The sequence below is a fragment of the Mauremys reevesii genome, linkage group 3 (assembly GCF_016161935.1).
Source record: "Mauremys reevesii isolate NIE-2019 linkage group 3, ASM1616193v1, whole genome shotgun sequence".
Taxonomy (NCBI): Eukaryota; Metazoa; Chordata; order Testudines; family Geoemydidae; genus Mauremys; species Mauremys reevesii.
The window spans coordinates 164,906,253-164,922,225 of record NC_052625.1 but is presented as its reverse complement, the minus strand read 5'-3'; the positions used below and the strand labels follow the sequence as shown (position 1 = coordinate 164,922,225).

The 15,973-nt window shown below is 44.3% G+C and overlaps 1 protein-coding gene across 13 annotated transcripts in view; it reads right to left on the bottom strand.

Moving 5' to 3' along the window:
- The window catches only part of CILK1 (ciliogenesis associated kinase 1), a 40,939-nt gene that overhangs the window by 5,486 nt on the left and 19,480 nt on the right, over positions 1-15,973 (bottom strand). For 12 of the 13 annotated variants that reach the window (XM_039528400.1, XM_039528393.1, XM_039528399.1 and 9 more), the window contains 7 exons: positions 15,112-15,283; positions 14,472-14,639; positions 12,264-12,578; positions 11,095-11,285; positions 9,539-9,690; positions 6,860-6,988; positions 1,112-1,225 (listed from right to left, as the gene is read on the bottom strand). In XM_039528400.1, the coding sequence (XP_039384334.1) occupies positions 1,112-1,225; positions 6,860-6,988; positions 9,539-9,690; positions 11,095-11,285; positions 12,264-12,578; positions 14,472-14,639; positions 15,112-15,283 (1,241 nt within the window). Of the gene's footprint in view, positions 1-1,111; positions 1,226-6,859; positions 6,989-9,538; positions 9,691-11,094; positions 11,286-12,263; positions 12,579-14,471; positions 14,640-15,111; positions 15,284-15,973 lie in introns of those variants that run through there. The other variant, XR_005595491.1, reaches the window with a different exon arrangement.

The window sequence follows — 15,973 nt, the reverse complement described above, 5'->3', positions numbered from 1 at the left end:
CCCCTGCTCAAAGCAGGACCAATCCCCAACTAAATCATCCCAGCCAGGGCTTTGTCAAGCCTGACCTTAAAAACCTCTAGGGAAGGAGATTCCACCACCTCCCCCGGTAACCCATTCCAGTGCTTCACCACCCTCCTAGTGAAATTTTTTTTCTTAATATCCAACCTAAACCTCCCCCACTGCAACCTGAGACCATTACTCCTTGTTCTGTCATCAGGTACCACTGAGAACAGTCTAGGTCCATCCTCTTTGGAACCCCCTTTCGGGTAGTTGAAAGCAGCTATCAAATCCCCCCTCATTCTTCTCTTCTGCAGACTAAACAATCCCAGTTCCCTCAGCCTCTCCTCATAAGTCATGTGCTCCAGCCCCCTAACCATGTATCATAATATGCATTAGCCTCACCATATATTAGTATACATTAAACACAAATATTGTAACAGTGATAGAGCCTAAACTGGCCTATATCACAATCCTGTTCACTTATGCTAAGTAGCCGATAACACTTTGCATTAGCTGAGGTAAGCTTTGGCTTAAGTAGATAGGAAAACTGTCAGTATCAGGAAATATAATTGTTTCCTCATAGCCACAGAAAGGGAGTTACCCTCAGACCTGTTTATCTTGGTACAGGCCCTAGGAGGGGTCTTCACACCCCTTAGTACCTGGAATGCATGCACACAGAACAAAGATAAGGGTGCATCCTGACCTAGAATGTGTGTGTTCAGAATAAAAGATAAAAGGGTACATCATGGTACCAGAAACAAGGTAAAAAAGCTGATTAATTGAATCTAGTTTCAGGTGACATATGTAGTACCTTTTTATTGGTAAACAAGCACAGTATAAGAAGATGGCTTTCGGAATGCAATTTTGAGGAGCACACTTTCTGTGTAAGGTGAATGTAATGTCGCTGCACAGGACTGCTCTTTGGAGATGGGTATCATATAGAACCTGTCTCCCGTATCATATTAATAAACCTGACTGACAGTGGTTATTTGGTGTCTCGAGTATATTCCATAATGAAAAAGTGTGGTCAAGCAATTTTGACTATACAGTTTATCAAGAGACAGCATTATTGCCCAAACGAGCAAACAACCAAGCTCAGAGTTATACTTACTAGAAGATGGATCTGCAATTGGTGCTAACTGAACCCTCTGCCCAGCAGAGCCTAGTTCCTTTTTCAGAAATGAAGGGATATAACCACCCGTCAACCTGCTCGATCCTGAGTGCCCTGAAAGAATTTGTAAATGATGAGAAACACTTGAAATCAGTGCGCAATGGAACACACCCCAACACCCCACCTTCCTGCAGATCTTGTGAAGGTATTTCATAAATGGTGCATTGGTGGGGCACACTGAAGACAGGACCAAATTTTTACCTGGTGTAAGTCAGTTAACAGAGCTATGCTGATTCACACCAGCTGCGGATCTGGCCTGTTACGTACTTATTTGGAAGGCTGGCACCATCACACTGCATGAAACACTAAGCCCTGGTCTCACTTGGAAGTGAGGTTGACACAACTACAGGCTGGGGGCCACACTTATACTGACCTAACCGCCAGCATAGACACAGCTAGCTACTACTGCTTGGGGAGGTGGAGTTCCTATAGCAATAAAAACACACACCCCCCACCCCCATCTGTCACTGTAGGAAGTGTCTACACTATGGCACTACAGCAGTGTAACTATAGTGCTGTACTGTGCTGCTATAGCACCAGTTGTGTAGACATGGCCTCACAGAAAAGAGACATAGCTGAGGGGGCCCAATTCCTGCAGTCTTTCCTTACAGCTGATCTTAAATGCGCTGAGCATCTACATTAGGGACCTTTTATTACGGTGTAAGATTAGGCTCTTTGTTGCTAGGCAAAATTCTCATTGAAATCAGTGAGTTACACCAAACTAATGGGAGCAGGAACATGTCCCAAAACAGAGTTGGGTGAACAACAGATTTTTTGATTTGCTGTTTAAGAATAATAAAGTTTGTTTCAACCTGAAACATGTTTTGTAATTTTTCAGCAAATCAAAGTTTAAAAAAAAGTCTGTGTTAATGTTTCAGTAATATAATCACCAACTTTTTCAGGCATTCGGCCACAAGCAGGCAGAGGATTTTTGTGGTGACAGCTCCTGGATAAGCTTTGGCCTAGGGCACTCACCTCAGATGTGGGACACCTGGCTTCAATTCCCACTTCTGCAAAATGTGGAGAAAGGATTTGAACCTGGTTCTCTCCCATTGCAGGAGAGTGCCCTTGCCAGTGGGACATGGGATAGTTTAGTGGGGGGCCTTTGCAAGCTCCTCTTGAAACGATTCCACTTTTTATAAATAGTAATTGGAGCAGGAACTTGAACCGTGATGAGTGCCCTGTCTATCAAACTGCAGAGTCAATCTCATTCTCTTTCCTCGGCCCATATAATGTAGAGTGGTAATTCATAGCAATTATTTAAATTTAAAAATATATATTTTTATATATAAAGAACTCCCTCATTATTTACTACAAATCAAGTAACAGGGATTGAAAGAAAAAAAATATTTTTAAGATCTTTTTTTTTAAAGGGACACTGAATTTGCTTATTACAACAATCTATAACCGACTAGCAGCTTCCCCACCTGCTTCTTTCACCTCTATGACTGGAGGGATGTTAACAGGTCACTTCTTCTTGAATAGTCCCTTGTTTAGCATAAGTAGTTGGCAGATATTTCAATCTGTTCCAGCTTGTATTTAGCTGTGATACTCTGAGGGCTTGTGTACACTTACAGCGCTGCATCTGTGCCACTCTAGTACTTAGAAGATGCTGCCTACAGGGGTGGCAGGTTTGTATAATTTTTGGTGGTGCCCAGAATGGGTCCAAGTCCCGCCCCTGCCTCCCACACCTGCCTTATAAAATAATGTAAAAATGGACTGGAAACAGTAAGTGTTTAACAGTTTCCCTATATTGCACAATATCACTATTGTAAGAAAAATGTATTTAACTAAGACTATCAACTTTATTAATACTCTTTTGAATACAGAAACAACCAAGCACTCTTGTATCAATAATCCTCAAAAGCAAAAATACTTTCTAAAATTAAAACAAAATGTAGCCCCTTTCTTTTGTGATATTCTTCAGGAGGCAGCAAACACTTTTCGTCACTGTTTCATTCTTGAAATGAAGTCATCCAGGAGACTTGTAATGTCCAATTCAGAGGTAGAGTTCTTATGAATGTGCAAAAATGCCAAGTGATTTAGACATTCTTGGCTCATTGTCGTTCACAAATAATTTTTCAGTCTGCACAGGCAACTGAATGATCACTCAACCGTGCAGGTTGTAGTCAGAATTGTGTAGAATAATTTCAGGAGAATTGTAACTTCTGACATGTCACTCAAACTTTCTTTGTTACGCTTGCCAATGATACGTTTGGGCTTTGAATTTTTGCATTAGCTTAGTCTACAGGACCCATGGATTTCACAAGAACTGTCAGTGTAAAGTACGTTGAAAAAGCTTGAAGTTGCTTCGAGAATCCACTACATTTTGAGCTAAATTCATCTGAAGAGTGACTACATTCATCCAGGCAGTTCGTCATGGCCTTGTAGATGTGGAGCAGTGATTTAATGCTGCTGATCCTTTGTGCCCAACAAGATGGACACTATGGTCATAAAGAAGGCTCCCCTTCACGCTGAAACTCTCTGAATGCTGCCATACACTTTGGTGACTCCCTAAAGGCATTGATGAGATCTTTCACCATCGAAAACCTATTACAACATTCTGCAATATTATGCAGGGCATCCTGCGTGGCAAGGTTAAGGGCATGTGTAGCACAGTGCACAAATTCCACTCTTGGCTCTCAATCCTTCACTCTGGCTTGGACCACAGCAAATTTACCGAACACATTAGTGGCTCTGTTGTAACACTGTCCCCGGCAATCAGAAAAGGGCAAATCATACCTCAGAAGTGTATCTTCCACAATTTTGAAAAGAGAAGCAGCATCCATTGTGTCAGTTTGCTAAAACCCAATAAACTCCTCATAAATCTCCCAGTCTTCACTAGAAAAGAACCTTAAAGAAAAACTTACTTGTTCTTTTCTTGATAAATTGGTAGTCTCATCCATTATGATGCCATAAAACTTAGAAGCCTTATCTTTTGCACAGTTTGTCTTAGCACCATCATTGCCATCATTTCAATTATTTCGTTAATAACCTCATGTGACAGCCACTTATATTTTGTGCAACTAAGCCACTGTCTCAGTTCCTCTGAATCTGTACTGCATAGCAACAAGAGCTGCATCAAATTTGAATCACTCTCATTATGTCCACGTAATGCTATTCCTTGTTGAGCTAGGTACTGAACACTGGTAAAAATTTTGTGCAGTGCATTCCTAGCTGATTGTGATTCTTTTCTGTAGCTGGCCGACATTAGTGCAGAAACATTGCTGCTCTGCAATCGCAGCTAATACTTCATTACTGCTTCCTTGTGACAAAAGGATTTTTTGTTTGATGTAAAACCATGGATTGTGTCTCTCCAATCTTGAAATCTGGATGAGATAAACGTTGGTTTGGCCTTCGTAGAAAATATTAAGACCACCTTTTCAGAACAGCTTTTGCAGACCGAGCAAAAAGCTCTGTTTAATTCACTATTGTACTCCAACCATGTAAATCTTGATAGCCAAGAAAAGAAAAGGAGTTTTCAGCAATCTTGTACATTTGTCGCATTTTTCTTTTTGTATAACTTTAGTTTGCAAGCTGGGTGTCGAACTCAGGCCGTCACTTGATGAATTACCCTTTTCTTTTTCTCTGGGTAACTTTATTAAGAATTTATCCATTGCTGATTATTATTACTGGTCCCACAAATCAAGAATTTGTTGCTGAGATAAAATGAAGCTACAGTGCGCTGGTGCCACAAGATTACAAGGGCCAATTAAAAGTGGAAAGTGAGAAGTAACACTCACCTGCTTCAATACATTAAATTCTATTGTATGCTTATAAAACCAATTATATACTTTAAAGAGTATAAAATAATCAAGTATTGTGCTAAACATGATCATACCCCAAACTGACTGCCGAATTTAAGTTGCGTATTTTTTCCCCTCAGGCACTCACTGTATATGGCTGTGTTCCCTCTAATTTTTCCTCACTCGAAATGAATCTTATGTGCACCAATATGGAGGTGATGTGTGACGAATCACCTCCATATTAGTGCATATAACAAAATTAATGGGGTGGGGCCGAGGGTTTGGAGTGCGGGAGGGGGCTTAGCACTGGGGCAGCGGGTTGGGAGGGGGGGGGGGGATGAGGTCTGCGGAGTGGGACCAGGGATGAGGAGTTCATGGTGCAGGAGGGGGTGGTGACTGCTCTGGCTGTGGATGAGGGGTTTGGGAGGGGCTCAGGGCGAGGGCTGTGGGGATGAGGCATTCATGGTGCAGGAGGGGGCTCAGGACTGGGGCAGAGGCTTGGGGGGTGAGGGTGAGGGCTTGGGCTGGGGGTGCAGGCTGTGGGGTGGGGCAGGGCTGGGAATGAGGAGTTTGGGTGAAGGCAGGCTGCCCCGGGGTTGGAGCCAGAGAGGAGGATTCCACATTCCCCCCAGCCTTCTCCCTGCCGCCAGCAGCGAGCTCTGGTGAAGGGCCCCCCTCTCCCCCTAACAGAACACTCACCCAGCACCATCACTACATGTGCTCCTAGGAGCTGGGCCCCTCTCAGATCGAGGAAGCCCCCTCACCTCCCCTGTGGTGGGGGAGGGGGAAGTGCTGCCATCACATGTGCGCCTCCTCCCTCCGCAGCTGCCACCTCAGCCTGCCGCTGGCATTGCTCCCTTTAGGTGGCAGCGGCCAGTGAAGGAGCACAGTGCTGAGTGTAAGGGCAGTCGCCTGCTGCCCCAGGGGTGCAGGTGGGGAATGCTCCAGGGGGAGGCAGACGGGGCAGCAGGTGGGGCCGGGGGAGAGTGATGGCCCCAAACATTGGAGTAATCAGGCTCCTGTGCCCTGAATTTGCTGGAGCACAGGCACATATAACTCACCACCCCGGCTCCTTATGATGATGGGAGAGTTATACAGACATGTGTTTGTAGTGGACACCAGGGCTATGGCTTAGTCTACACTACAAACTTAATGTCGGCATAATTAAGTCGCTCAGGGGTGTGGAAAATCCACATTCCTGAGCAATGCACTTGGATTGACCAAACTTGCAGTGTAGACAGCAATATGTCTATGGGAGGGCTTCTCCTGTCAATGTAGCTACTGGCTCTCAGGGAGGTACAGTCCCTGTGCTGATGGGAGAAGCTCTCCCGTTGGCATACATGGCATCTTCAGAAAGTGCTACAGGGCTGTCAGTATAGACATTTCCTGTTTCCCAGACCTGAAGAAGAGCTCTGTGTAAGCTTGAAAACTTGTGTCTCTCACCAACAGAAGTTGGTCCATAAAATATTAACTCACCCACCTTGTCTCTTTAACCACCAACTTAAAATCATGCTTCCCTCTGTATTTTTCTTTTTAGCTACAATTGTTCAATAGCATCTAATATACTAAAAGAGGATCAATGAGAAAAAGTAATCAGTTTATGTATTTGACACTTTGTACAGTTTAATTCATTTTTCTATACAGTCAGCTCTCCCCATTTGTGCGACTTGTTTATATGGCAACAGGGAGAAGGGAAAAAATTGGAAATAAGAAAATGATTTCACAAAAACTGGCAAGGGAACTCAGGGACTGGTGTAGTATGTGAAAAGATATTAAACTGATTAGATTTCAAGCTGTCAGTCAAGCTAAACACTAGATAGATCAACTTGGATTTTGAGAGCTTAAGACCCAAAGTGGATTAGAGTAACTGAGAGGCCATTACAAAAATTCTCACCCTGCCCCATTCGCAGTGCTCTTAGAATGTCTGAATACCACTTCTTACCTGAATTCATTCCATTGACCCCTCCTCCCACACCTGAAGCTTTTCCAGGCAAACTAGAAGTGGGCCATGGATTAGACGTAATAGAATCCTTGCCTGAACTGGAGACTATGCTATTCCTTGTGCTTATCCCTGTTGGGAAAAGAAAGAGATAATTAACCATTAAGAAATCCTTGTCATACACAATTATTATGCAGCTTTGCACCTGCATATAAATGGAGCAGGTGTTTGCCCCAGTGACCTTAGCCAAAAATCTCTCCACATTCTACTATTCAGCATCTACTATACCTGGCACTCCACATAAAATTAAATATCTATATATATGGACCCTGTCCCAAGGACCCTACAATGTGTGCACAACTCTCACTGACCTCAGTGTAAACTACACAGATAGCAAAGTAGAATATGGTATAGAATAGGATATTGGGAAACATTAAATTGCCTATGCTAATTTGCATCCGACGAAGTGGGTATTCAGCCACGAAAGCTCATGCTGCAAAACGTTTGTTAGTCTATAAGGTGCCACAGGATTCTTTGCTGCTTTTACTATACCTGGGTTACTTCCTATCCTCTCACACCGGTTGCTTATCACTGGTGTTACATGGGCCCTCTTCCTGCAAAGATAACCACCTGTTTAGGCCCTTGCTACTGTACCAAGTCCCACTGAAGTCAGTGAGTCCATGTCAGAATAAGGATCCAGGTATTTACATACTTGTCCTAATCGTACAAGGGGCTCTAGAGTGCTTTGGTATCCTGGTGGGTGAACAATGCTACATAAAATGTAAATGATTCTTATTAAATACAGCATTTTATGCTAATATCTGGTTACCATTTTAAGCACTCAAATTAGCAAAGGCAATTTAATGTTTTCACAATATCCTATTCTATACCATATTCTACTTTGCTATCTGTGTAGTTTTCACTGAAGTCAGTGAGAGTGGTGCACACATTGTAGGGTCCTTGGGACAGGGTCCATATATTTTAAATTTTATGTGGAGTGCCTAATGCACATTTGGGCATGATACAATAAATTCTATGTGATAGAAGGTTCGGTCTGATTGAGTTTTAAGATCTACATCTAGCATTGTAATTCAAAAAATACCATTAAAACACTGAGTGTTCAAAACTGTAACCTTCATCTTACAACTACATGCACATTTGTATTTAAGGGAAGAAAAAAAAAAATTAAGACCCAGTCTGCCACCATCAAAATTAGAGCTGCACAAAGTTTCAGCTTTTTTTTTTTTTTTAAAAACACTGAAACAATTCACAAATTCAGGTTAAATTTGGCAAATTGTTTCAACCATAAAGCCAAAAATTTCTGAAATGCAGAAGTAATTTGTTAGAATAAAAATGGAAATGACATTCCATGTAAAAAATAAAGCCCTACCAACTCAACATTCAAAACATTCTATTTTGACCCAAACAAGTTTTGTTGAGGGAAAAAACTGAATCAGTTGTGGTTTGAAACAAACTGAATATTTTTTGTTTGGCCTCCAAACTGAAAAATCAATTACTCAGCTCAAAGCCGAATACAGTAGCTTTGCCCCCAACATTCATGTGGAGTCCCACTGACTACCTGGTACGCTGATCTCTCTACTTGTTGCACTGTGTTCTGCCAGAGGCGCATTGCTGAAATCTTGTAACTGTGGAATTCCACACTGAAACTCAGTCAAAATAAATTCAGTAAAAACAGGACATCATGAGCTCCTTATTTTCCTGCTGGATGGTCACAAACACATGCCTGAGGTGCCTACAACCAGAGCTTCATTTGTACCTGGTCCTGCCCTGGCCCAGTTCATTGCCTCAGCACCTCTGGGCTTGCTGCATCAGTTATGAACGTAAAAAAATTGCTTGAGCAATGGCACCTCTTTCATTACAAAGTAAGCACTGCCTAGAACCTTGTGACATGGATGGACAAGAGAGGGCCCAGTCTTATAGTGACACAAATAGGGACATCTTGTTCCCAGTGAAGGCTATGCCTCAGGAGAATCGTGTGTGCGCACATGCACACGATTCTCCTGAGGCATAGCCTTCACTGGGAACAAGATGTCCCTTGAGAATCGTGTGTGTGCACATGTACACACACTTAGATTCTGCCCCATTGCTGGTGCCACCACACTGAAGATGAGCAGACGCACATGCAAGTGACTCCTCTGCATAAGAGTGAGGTTTGATTCCACACATTGGGCTGCTTTAATACACTGCAGGGTGCACTTAGTTCCTGCCCTGGGCAACAGAAAAATTAATGCCAACCTGCTATCACCTGGCATTTACTGCTGCTAGTACTAGTATTCACTAGGCAGCCTGGGGGTATGCTCCTCCTCCTCTGCCACTCTTGGGAACATAAGGCAGAGCATCAGCTGGACACATTTCCTAGCATAGTCTTGTGTGCTAAAGAGCTATTCTGCATGACTTCTCATGGTACATGGGAAAGCTGCTCCTGACACCTTACCCCTTTCTAGCATGCCAATGGGCAGGATTTACCTCAGTTTCTGGCATGCTAGAACCTTCTCTCTTTGTTGTAAGCCTCTTTCCATTAACAAGGTAGCCCCTTCCCATCCCAGTGTTCTCTGTTTTCTTTAAAGCAAGAGCCCTTCCTCTGAGTCAAAGGTAAGGCCCAAAGTATCCATTACCATTTCCCACCACTGTTAAAAGGTCAATAAAATATTTCCTACTAACCAGGTAAATACCTAGAATGTTTCAAGTAATGCTGCTTGGCCGCAGAAACTCGCAAGGTTGGTGTGTCCTGCCGTGGAAAGGACGCATGGGAAGGGGCACTGTTGCCAGAACCCAGATTGTCTGAAAGCTTCAAATCCAAAATGCTTTCAAACCTGTACCAAGAGAAATCACCATGGTTAGCCCCAAGCTCACACTTCAGCCACACAGAGTGTTCCTTTCACCTCACCTCCACAAATTATTTGTTCAAAATGGGTTTGGTGCTGTACAGATAAAGGAAGACATTGCATACTCTGAGGCACTTTGCTGATGGTATGTTTATGCTGCATTGTAGGGTCTGAGAGACCTAGGCTTGTGGACTCAGTGTTCCAAAGCCTGACCTTCAGCATTCATGCTGTTTTGTAAACCTGGGCTTACACTAGCTGGACACAGAGCGCCCAGACATACTAACAAGTCTGTACTGCACTATGCAGACCTTTGGTCTGTGGCCTGAGATGCATCCGCACTGCAGAATGACAAGGCTTGGACCAAAGTCCCAGTGGGTCTCAGGTTGACCCTCTCCTTCCTCCCCAGCAGAATCCTAGGACTCAGGTCCTACATACTTGTTGACCCATGTCAGACTGCTGTGTGCACGCATATGTATGTACAGACGGGGGTTTGGGCTCAGTGTGCAGTGTAGCCATACCTTAGGTCATGTCTACACTACAGACCTGTAATTGGTATAATTACATCGCTCAGGGAGGTGCAAAAGCAACAGTTAACCCCCCGCCCCCATGTAGACAGCGCTATGTTGATAGAAGAAGCTCCTCTGTCAGTGTAGGACAGTAGTCCCCAAACTTTTTGCCCCAAACTTCCTACAGCTCTGGGAAGCAGGGGATGTGGACAAGGTAAGGGGGCCGAGGCTGGGGCCACAGCTGGAGGTGGGGGCAGGGCTGGGAACAGAGCCTTGGCCAGCGGGTGCAGGGCCAGTAGTTAGGGGCCGGCGCCAGGAGCTGTGAGGGCTGGTCTAGGCCCCAGCCGTGCCCCCCTGAATGTTCCTCCGCATCCCCATAGGGGGGCATGCCACACCGTTTGAGGGCCTCTGATATAGGAGCATCTTCACTTAAATGCTACAGCTACATTGGTGCAACTGTGCCAATGTAGTGCTTTAAATGTAGACCTGCCTTTAGGGAGCTTAAGTTTTCCCCATTGACCCTGAACCAAGGAAATTGGAAGCCTAATTCAGATACACATGGTACAGCTCATAATACGTTACACACTAAGATGGATCAAACATGAAGTGGTAAAGATACTGAAAGACTTCACAAACTAAGCATGTTTGTCAGAGAATATCGAACAGAAGGGTGGGACGCTAGTGCAAGAAATCAGAGAGGCTGTTCTAAGCATAAGGGACAGCATGGAAGAATCAAAAAGTGAGTACAAATGAAGAGAATCAGTTACCGGCACTATAGCTAGGCAGGGAGAGCACAGGAAGAAAGTGCTAAGGAGCAAGAGATGTAGGAGGAAATGAAAACAAATATCTAGCTGGGATGGGGTGAGAAGAGGAGATATCAACTTACCTACAAAGAGCTTCATCGCTCTGTCGCCTCTTGTTTTTCAGATCAGTTCTGGTGAGGGAAGAGCTAAAATCAAAGTCTTCCAAGTCATCCCACTCTTCAGAACCTTTCATTGTTCTAGTAATGTGTCCCCATCTTTGCCTAGTCTTTGGTTTAAGTTCACCATTCGTGTTCTCTGTCCCAACCGGTACTTTCTGTTATTACGAAGAAGAAAACCAAAACATTTGCAATACAGAGCTATGGAATTATGAGGAGGGAAATCAAAACACAGTTTTTCCTTCACAAAGCAAGTGGTGATCTTGCTGTAGCAGCATAAATCCCCACCAGCTCCACTAATATACCGAGGATCTGCTCTGGGACACACAGATGTTCATACTATCTTCTGCATCTCCTCCTGCCTTGATAAAGAGTCCTGCACTGGCAGAAGAATGGAGCTCTTAAGTCTCTTTCATCTCTAATTTCCATACTTCTTTCACTGTACAGGCTACAAAAAGTGATCAGCTTATGTTAATTTTTAGCCCCGGACTCCACTTGTGGGTGCAAAACGTTCATGTGCCTGCACTTCAGCTGCCAGTGCCCGCATTAAAATTTGTGCCAGCAAAACCTATTTGCTTAACAGATTTTGGAGGCACAAATTCTGACACTTGTGTCCTTGCAGCTGTTAAGGTGCATATGCATGTTTGAACTTTGTACAATTCTGCATATGCACAAGGTGAAGGTCACGTATTGGTTCTGCTGAAGACTTGGCTCTTAGTTTCAATACTCGTGTGCCCAATTCTCTTCTACCTTGGGCCTGAGTCTCATTTACACCAAGACCACTTTGCATCACTCTGGCAGTGTAAAATGGCCTGAAGTGAGTAAGCTACAGTTCCATCCTCTTTAAGGCCATTTTACAATGCCAGAACACCGTAAAGTGGTCTTGGAGTAAGTGAGAATTGGGCCCACCTATTTGTTTTACACCAAAAAACTCCATCAACTTCAGTGGAGCTTCTCTCACTTTACACCAGCATGAGAAGAGAGCCAAACTAGTCTTTATTCCCATTTCTCTCCTTTTTATTAAAAAGGTACAAAGATGACCATGTTGGTTTAAGGTACCAAAAAAAAAAATCCTATTAAGGAAAAATGCACAAAGTCATCAGCAGGTTTATCAGTTATCCCAGATTTCTCCTTACCTGCTGAGGAACTTGACTACAAAGTGCTGGCAGAACCACTGGAGTAGGCTTGTCCTCTCTTAACTGGGTCCCGTGGTCAGTCACTAAGGAGTCTGCTTTATACGGGTACATGAGGTACTGGGAAGACTGGCTTTGCTGGAATGGTCTAGATGAGAGATGGGCATGAGGTTTTGGAGGGGGTTGTGCAGGAGGGACCGGTTTAACATGGTGCAGTGCTGCTTTATCATGGAGTTCTTTCGGCTGCTTGCCCAGTTCCTGAATGCAGAGAGAGGTGCCCAGTGTGTGCCCAACCTGGAAGTAGGGATATCGAAGTGCCTAAAACACAATAAAAGACATCATTATTCAACAGGGGAAGCCAGAGTTGCTGACTTAGCTTAGTCATATGGGACAGCTCTCATGTTACCTTACCCTCTTCTCTTTCCCATGTGTTAGACTATTGAGATAGGACTCTGTACAACACATCCTACTGCTTCAGGTTAGAGTAAGTTCTAATGATGGCTCAACCTCTATGCAAAAGCTTGTCCATGTAATGCAAAAGTAGTTAAAAAAAGGTTTCCATACTAGCCTTTTTTGGTACAGAGTCAATATACTATTATTTACATTGTAGTGCAATAGTGTGCAAAGGCCCAGTCAGGATCAGGCACTGTACAGTAAGTAAGAGAAATAACATCCTCCAGAACTGAAGACTTTTAAATGTGTAGCTGTAATCAACAAATAATTGTCCCTACGTGCTAGCAGATTTTTTCAACCACATGCCCAACTTGTATTTGATTCTGGGAGATACCAGCATTCCCAATTCTTGAAAGATATGTCATGTAGCTATGACAATCTTGCTCCGCTTTACAGGCAATTAAGTAGTTGCTGCTGGGGGTGCAATAGTGGTCTTCTCCCTAGCTTCTGCCAACTAGAACAGGCTTTCAACATCTCTCTTCCTCACAGATTCCCCACCACATTACAATCTTGTCTCATTTGTTTCGCATGAGGTGCTATTTGCTTGTAATTATTAATACTAAATCATCTGAAAACAGTTTAGCTTGTCCTTCCCTTCAAGTTTCCCCTCTCCCTCAATTTTACTTTGTAACTGCATTATTTAAGTCTATAGATTTTTGAATGAAAGACTTTATGCAAAATAAGCGCCCAGTCCTGCTCCCACTGAACTCCCTGGGAGCTGTGATCTAAGGTTGGGTCTATCCACCAAATGCTTGTTTCATTACGTAGGGACCTCTCGTGCACAGCACTGAATTCCCTTAACTGCCATTGAAGTCAGTGGACTAACCCAATATTGATTATTTAAAGCCCATCATTCAAACTGCTGAGCATCCTCAGCTCCTTCTGATTTGCAAAATCAAGCTCTTTCTAAGATTAAATTAATAGGTTGATCATAAAGCTCTTTTCAGGCTTTATAATCATCAAGTCAAGCCTCCTGAATAACACAGGCCATAGGACTTCCCTGAATTAATTCCAGTTTGAACTAGAGCACATATCTTTTAGAAAGACCTCTAATCGCGATTTAAAAATTGCCAGTGACTGAGAATCCACTACAACCCTTCGTAAATTGTGCCAATGTTTAATTACTCTCATCATTAAAAGTTTACACCTTATTTCCAGCCTGAATTTCTCTAGCCGCAATTTCCAACCTTTGGACCTTGTTATATCTTGGTGTTCTAGACCAAAAATCCTGGTATTACATTTCTGTTTCCTGTTTAGACTGATCAAGTCACCCCTTAATTTTCTCTTCATTAAGCTAAACAGATTGGGCTCCTTGAGTCTTATCAGGCATGTTTTTTAAACCTTTAATCATTCCTGTGGCTCTTGTCTCCACCCTCTCCAATTTACAGCCACCAGGGGCGGCTCTAGGCATTTTGCTGCCCCAAGCACGGGAGGCAGGCTGCCTTCGGCGGCTTGCCTGCGGAAGGTCCCCGGTCCCGCGAATTCGGCGGCAGCCTGCGGGAGGTCTGCTGAAGCCGCGGTACCAGTGGACCCTCTGCAGGCATGCCGCCGAAGGCAGCCTGCCTGCCGCCCTCCTGGCGACCGGCAGAGCGCCCCCCCGTGGCTTGCCACCCCAAGCAGGTGCTTGGGGTGCTGGTGCCTGGAGCCGCCCCTGACAGCCACAAGGGTAATTAACGACAGTCGGGGCAAAGATAGAGTGCAAGTGAATGCAACTATCAGTTGCACAAAAAGGCATAGTAAAGAAAATGGAAAACAAACCTGACTAGCTGTTGGTCGCTTTTTGGGGTCCCATTGTAGCATGTCTCGCATGAGCTGAACTGCCTCACTGCCAGCATTAGGAATTAGGGTCTTTAGGTTGTTAGGTACACACTGGGGCCAGCGAAAATTCATGGTACCTGCAAGTTGGTAGCCTTCAGGCCAGTCGTTCTGAAAGAATCAGTATTCTGATCACTGAAAAGCCCAACCATAAAGAGCTCTGATGTTTAAGTACCAAGTACCTGCTGGGGGTGCAGGTTCTGGGGTGGGGCTGGGTATGAGAGGTTGGGGTGCAGGAGGGTGCTCCATGCTGGGATTGAGGGATTTGGAGATTGGGAAGGGGATCAGGGCTGGGGCGGAGGGGAGAAGCTCAGGGGTGCAGGCTCCGAGCGGCGCTTACGTCAAGCAGTGGCACATCCCTTTTCTAGCTCCTACACATGGAGTGGCCCCCAACCCTCGGAGCGGGGCCATGCCGCAGCTTCCGGGAGCCATGTGGTGCAGCCCTCGAGCCAGCACCCTGGCTGGAGCTCACAGACAGGCTTAAAATGGCTTGTGGGCCGTAGTTTGCCCATCCCTGTCCTAGGCATAGTATCATTGATGCACTAAGCAATACACATTGAAAACGTGGATCTCACTTAGCTACCTTTTTCGGTGTCCCCAGTACTTGGCAAATCTTGAATATAGTATCGATTTCACTGGCACCAGGGAAGAGAGGCCTTAATGTGTAAACCTCTGCCATTATACAGCCGACAGCCCAGATGTCAATGGGAGAGCTATAACTGGTGGACCTCAGAAGAACTTCAGGAGCCCTATACCTATAAAAACAACAGTTTATAGCTTTCACAAATCAAACAAGTACTGCAGAACACGGTTACCTCAAGTGGGCCAGCCTGTGATTTTTCATTCTCTGCCTCGCTGGAGACAGAAAGCATCCTTTAAAGGGTTCCCAGCAACCCCCACCCAATGCACAAGACTATCTTTTTTAGAGTCAGGGTTTGAAGTCACACAATATTCCCAGAATGCCCGGTCACATCCTTCCGTTATTTCTTAGACAATGCACATCATGAAGCACTTAATGAGCTGAAGGCCCAAACCTGTGAGGTAATGCTCAGCATTCCTCCTCCCACAAAGTCAATGAGAGTAGAGAGGGCCAAGCACTTTGCAGAATGGGGCCCTATGCACAAAGTAGAGATTTACTCTCAACAACTGAAGTCGTGTGGCAATTTTCCTCCCACTTTCATTGCTTCTTATAAAAGTTGATTTTCAGTGAGAACATTTAAAAAAAAAAAGTGGACTTAACACAAGCTATGCTGAAGATTTTGGTCATCACGGACAAGGTCCCAACCCTGCTTATCAGGAACCCCCCCCCCCCCCCACTGTTCTTGCCTATGGTTCTTTGTCTCAGATTCAAATTTATTTCAAAGTTCAGAGATGTGTTTGGCCAACTCCTCTTTGCTGAAGCAAAATCTGTGGTTTTGCCTCAGCCACCCACATGGGCTGATGAA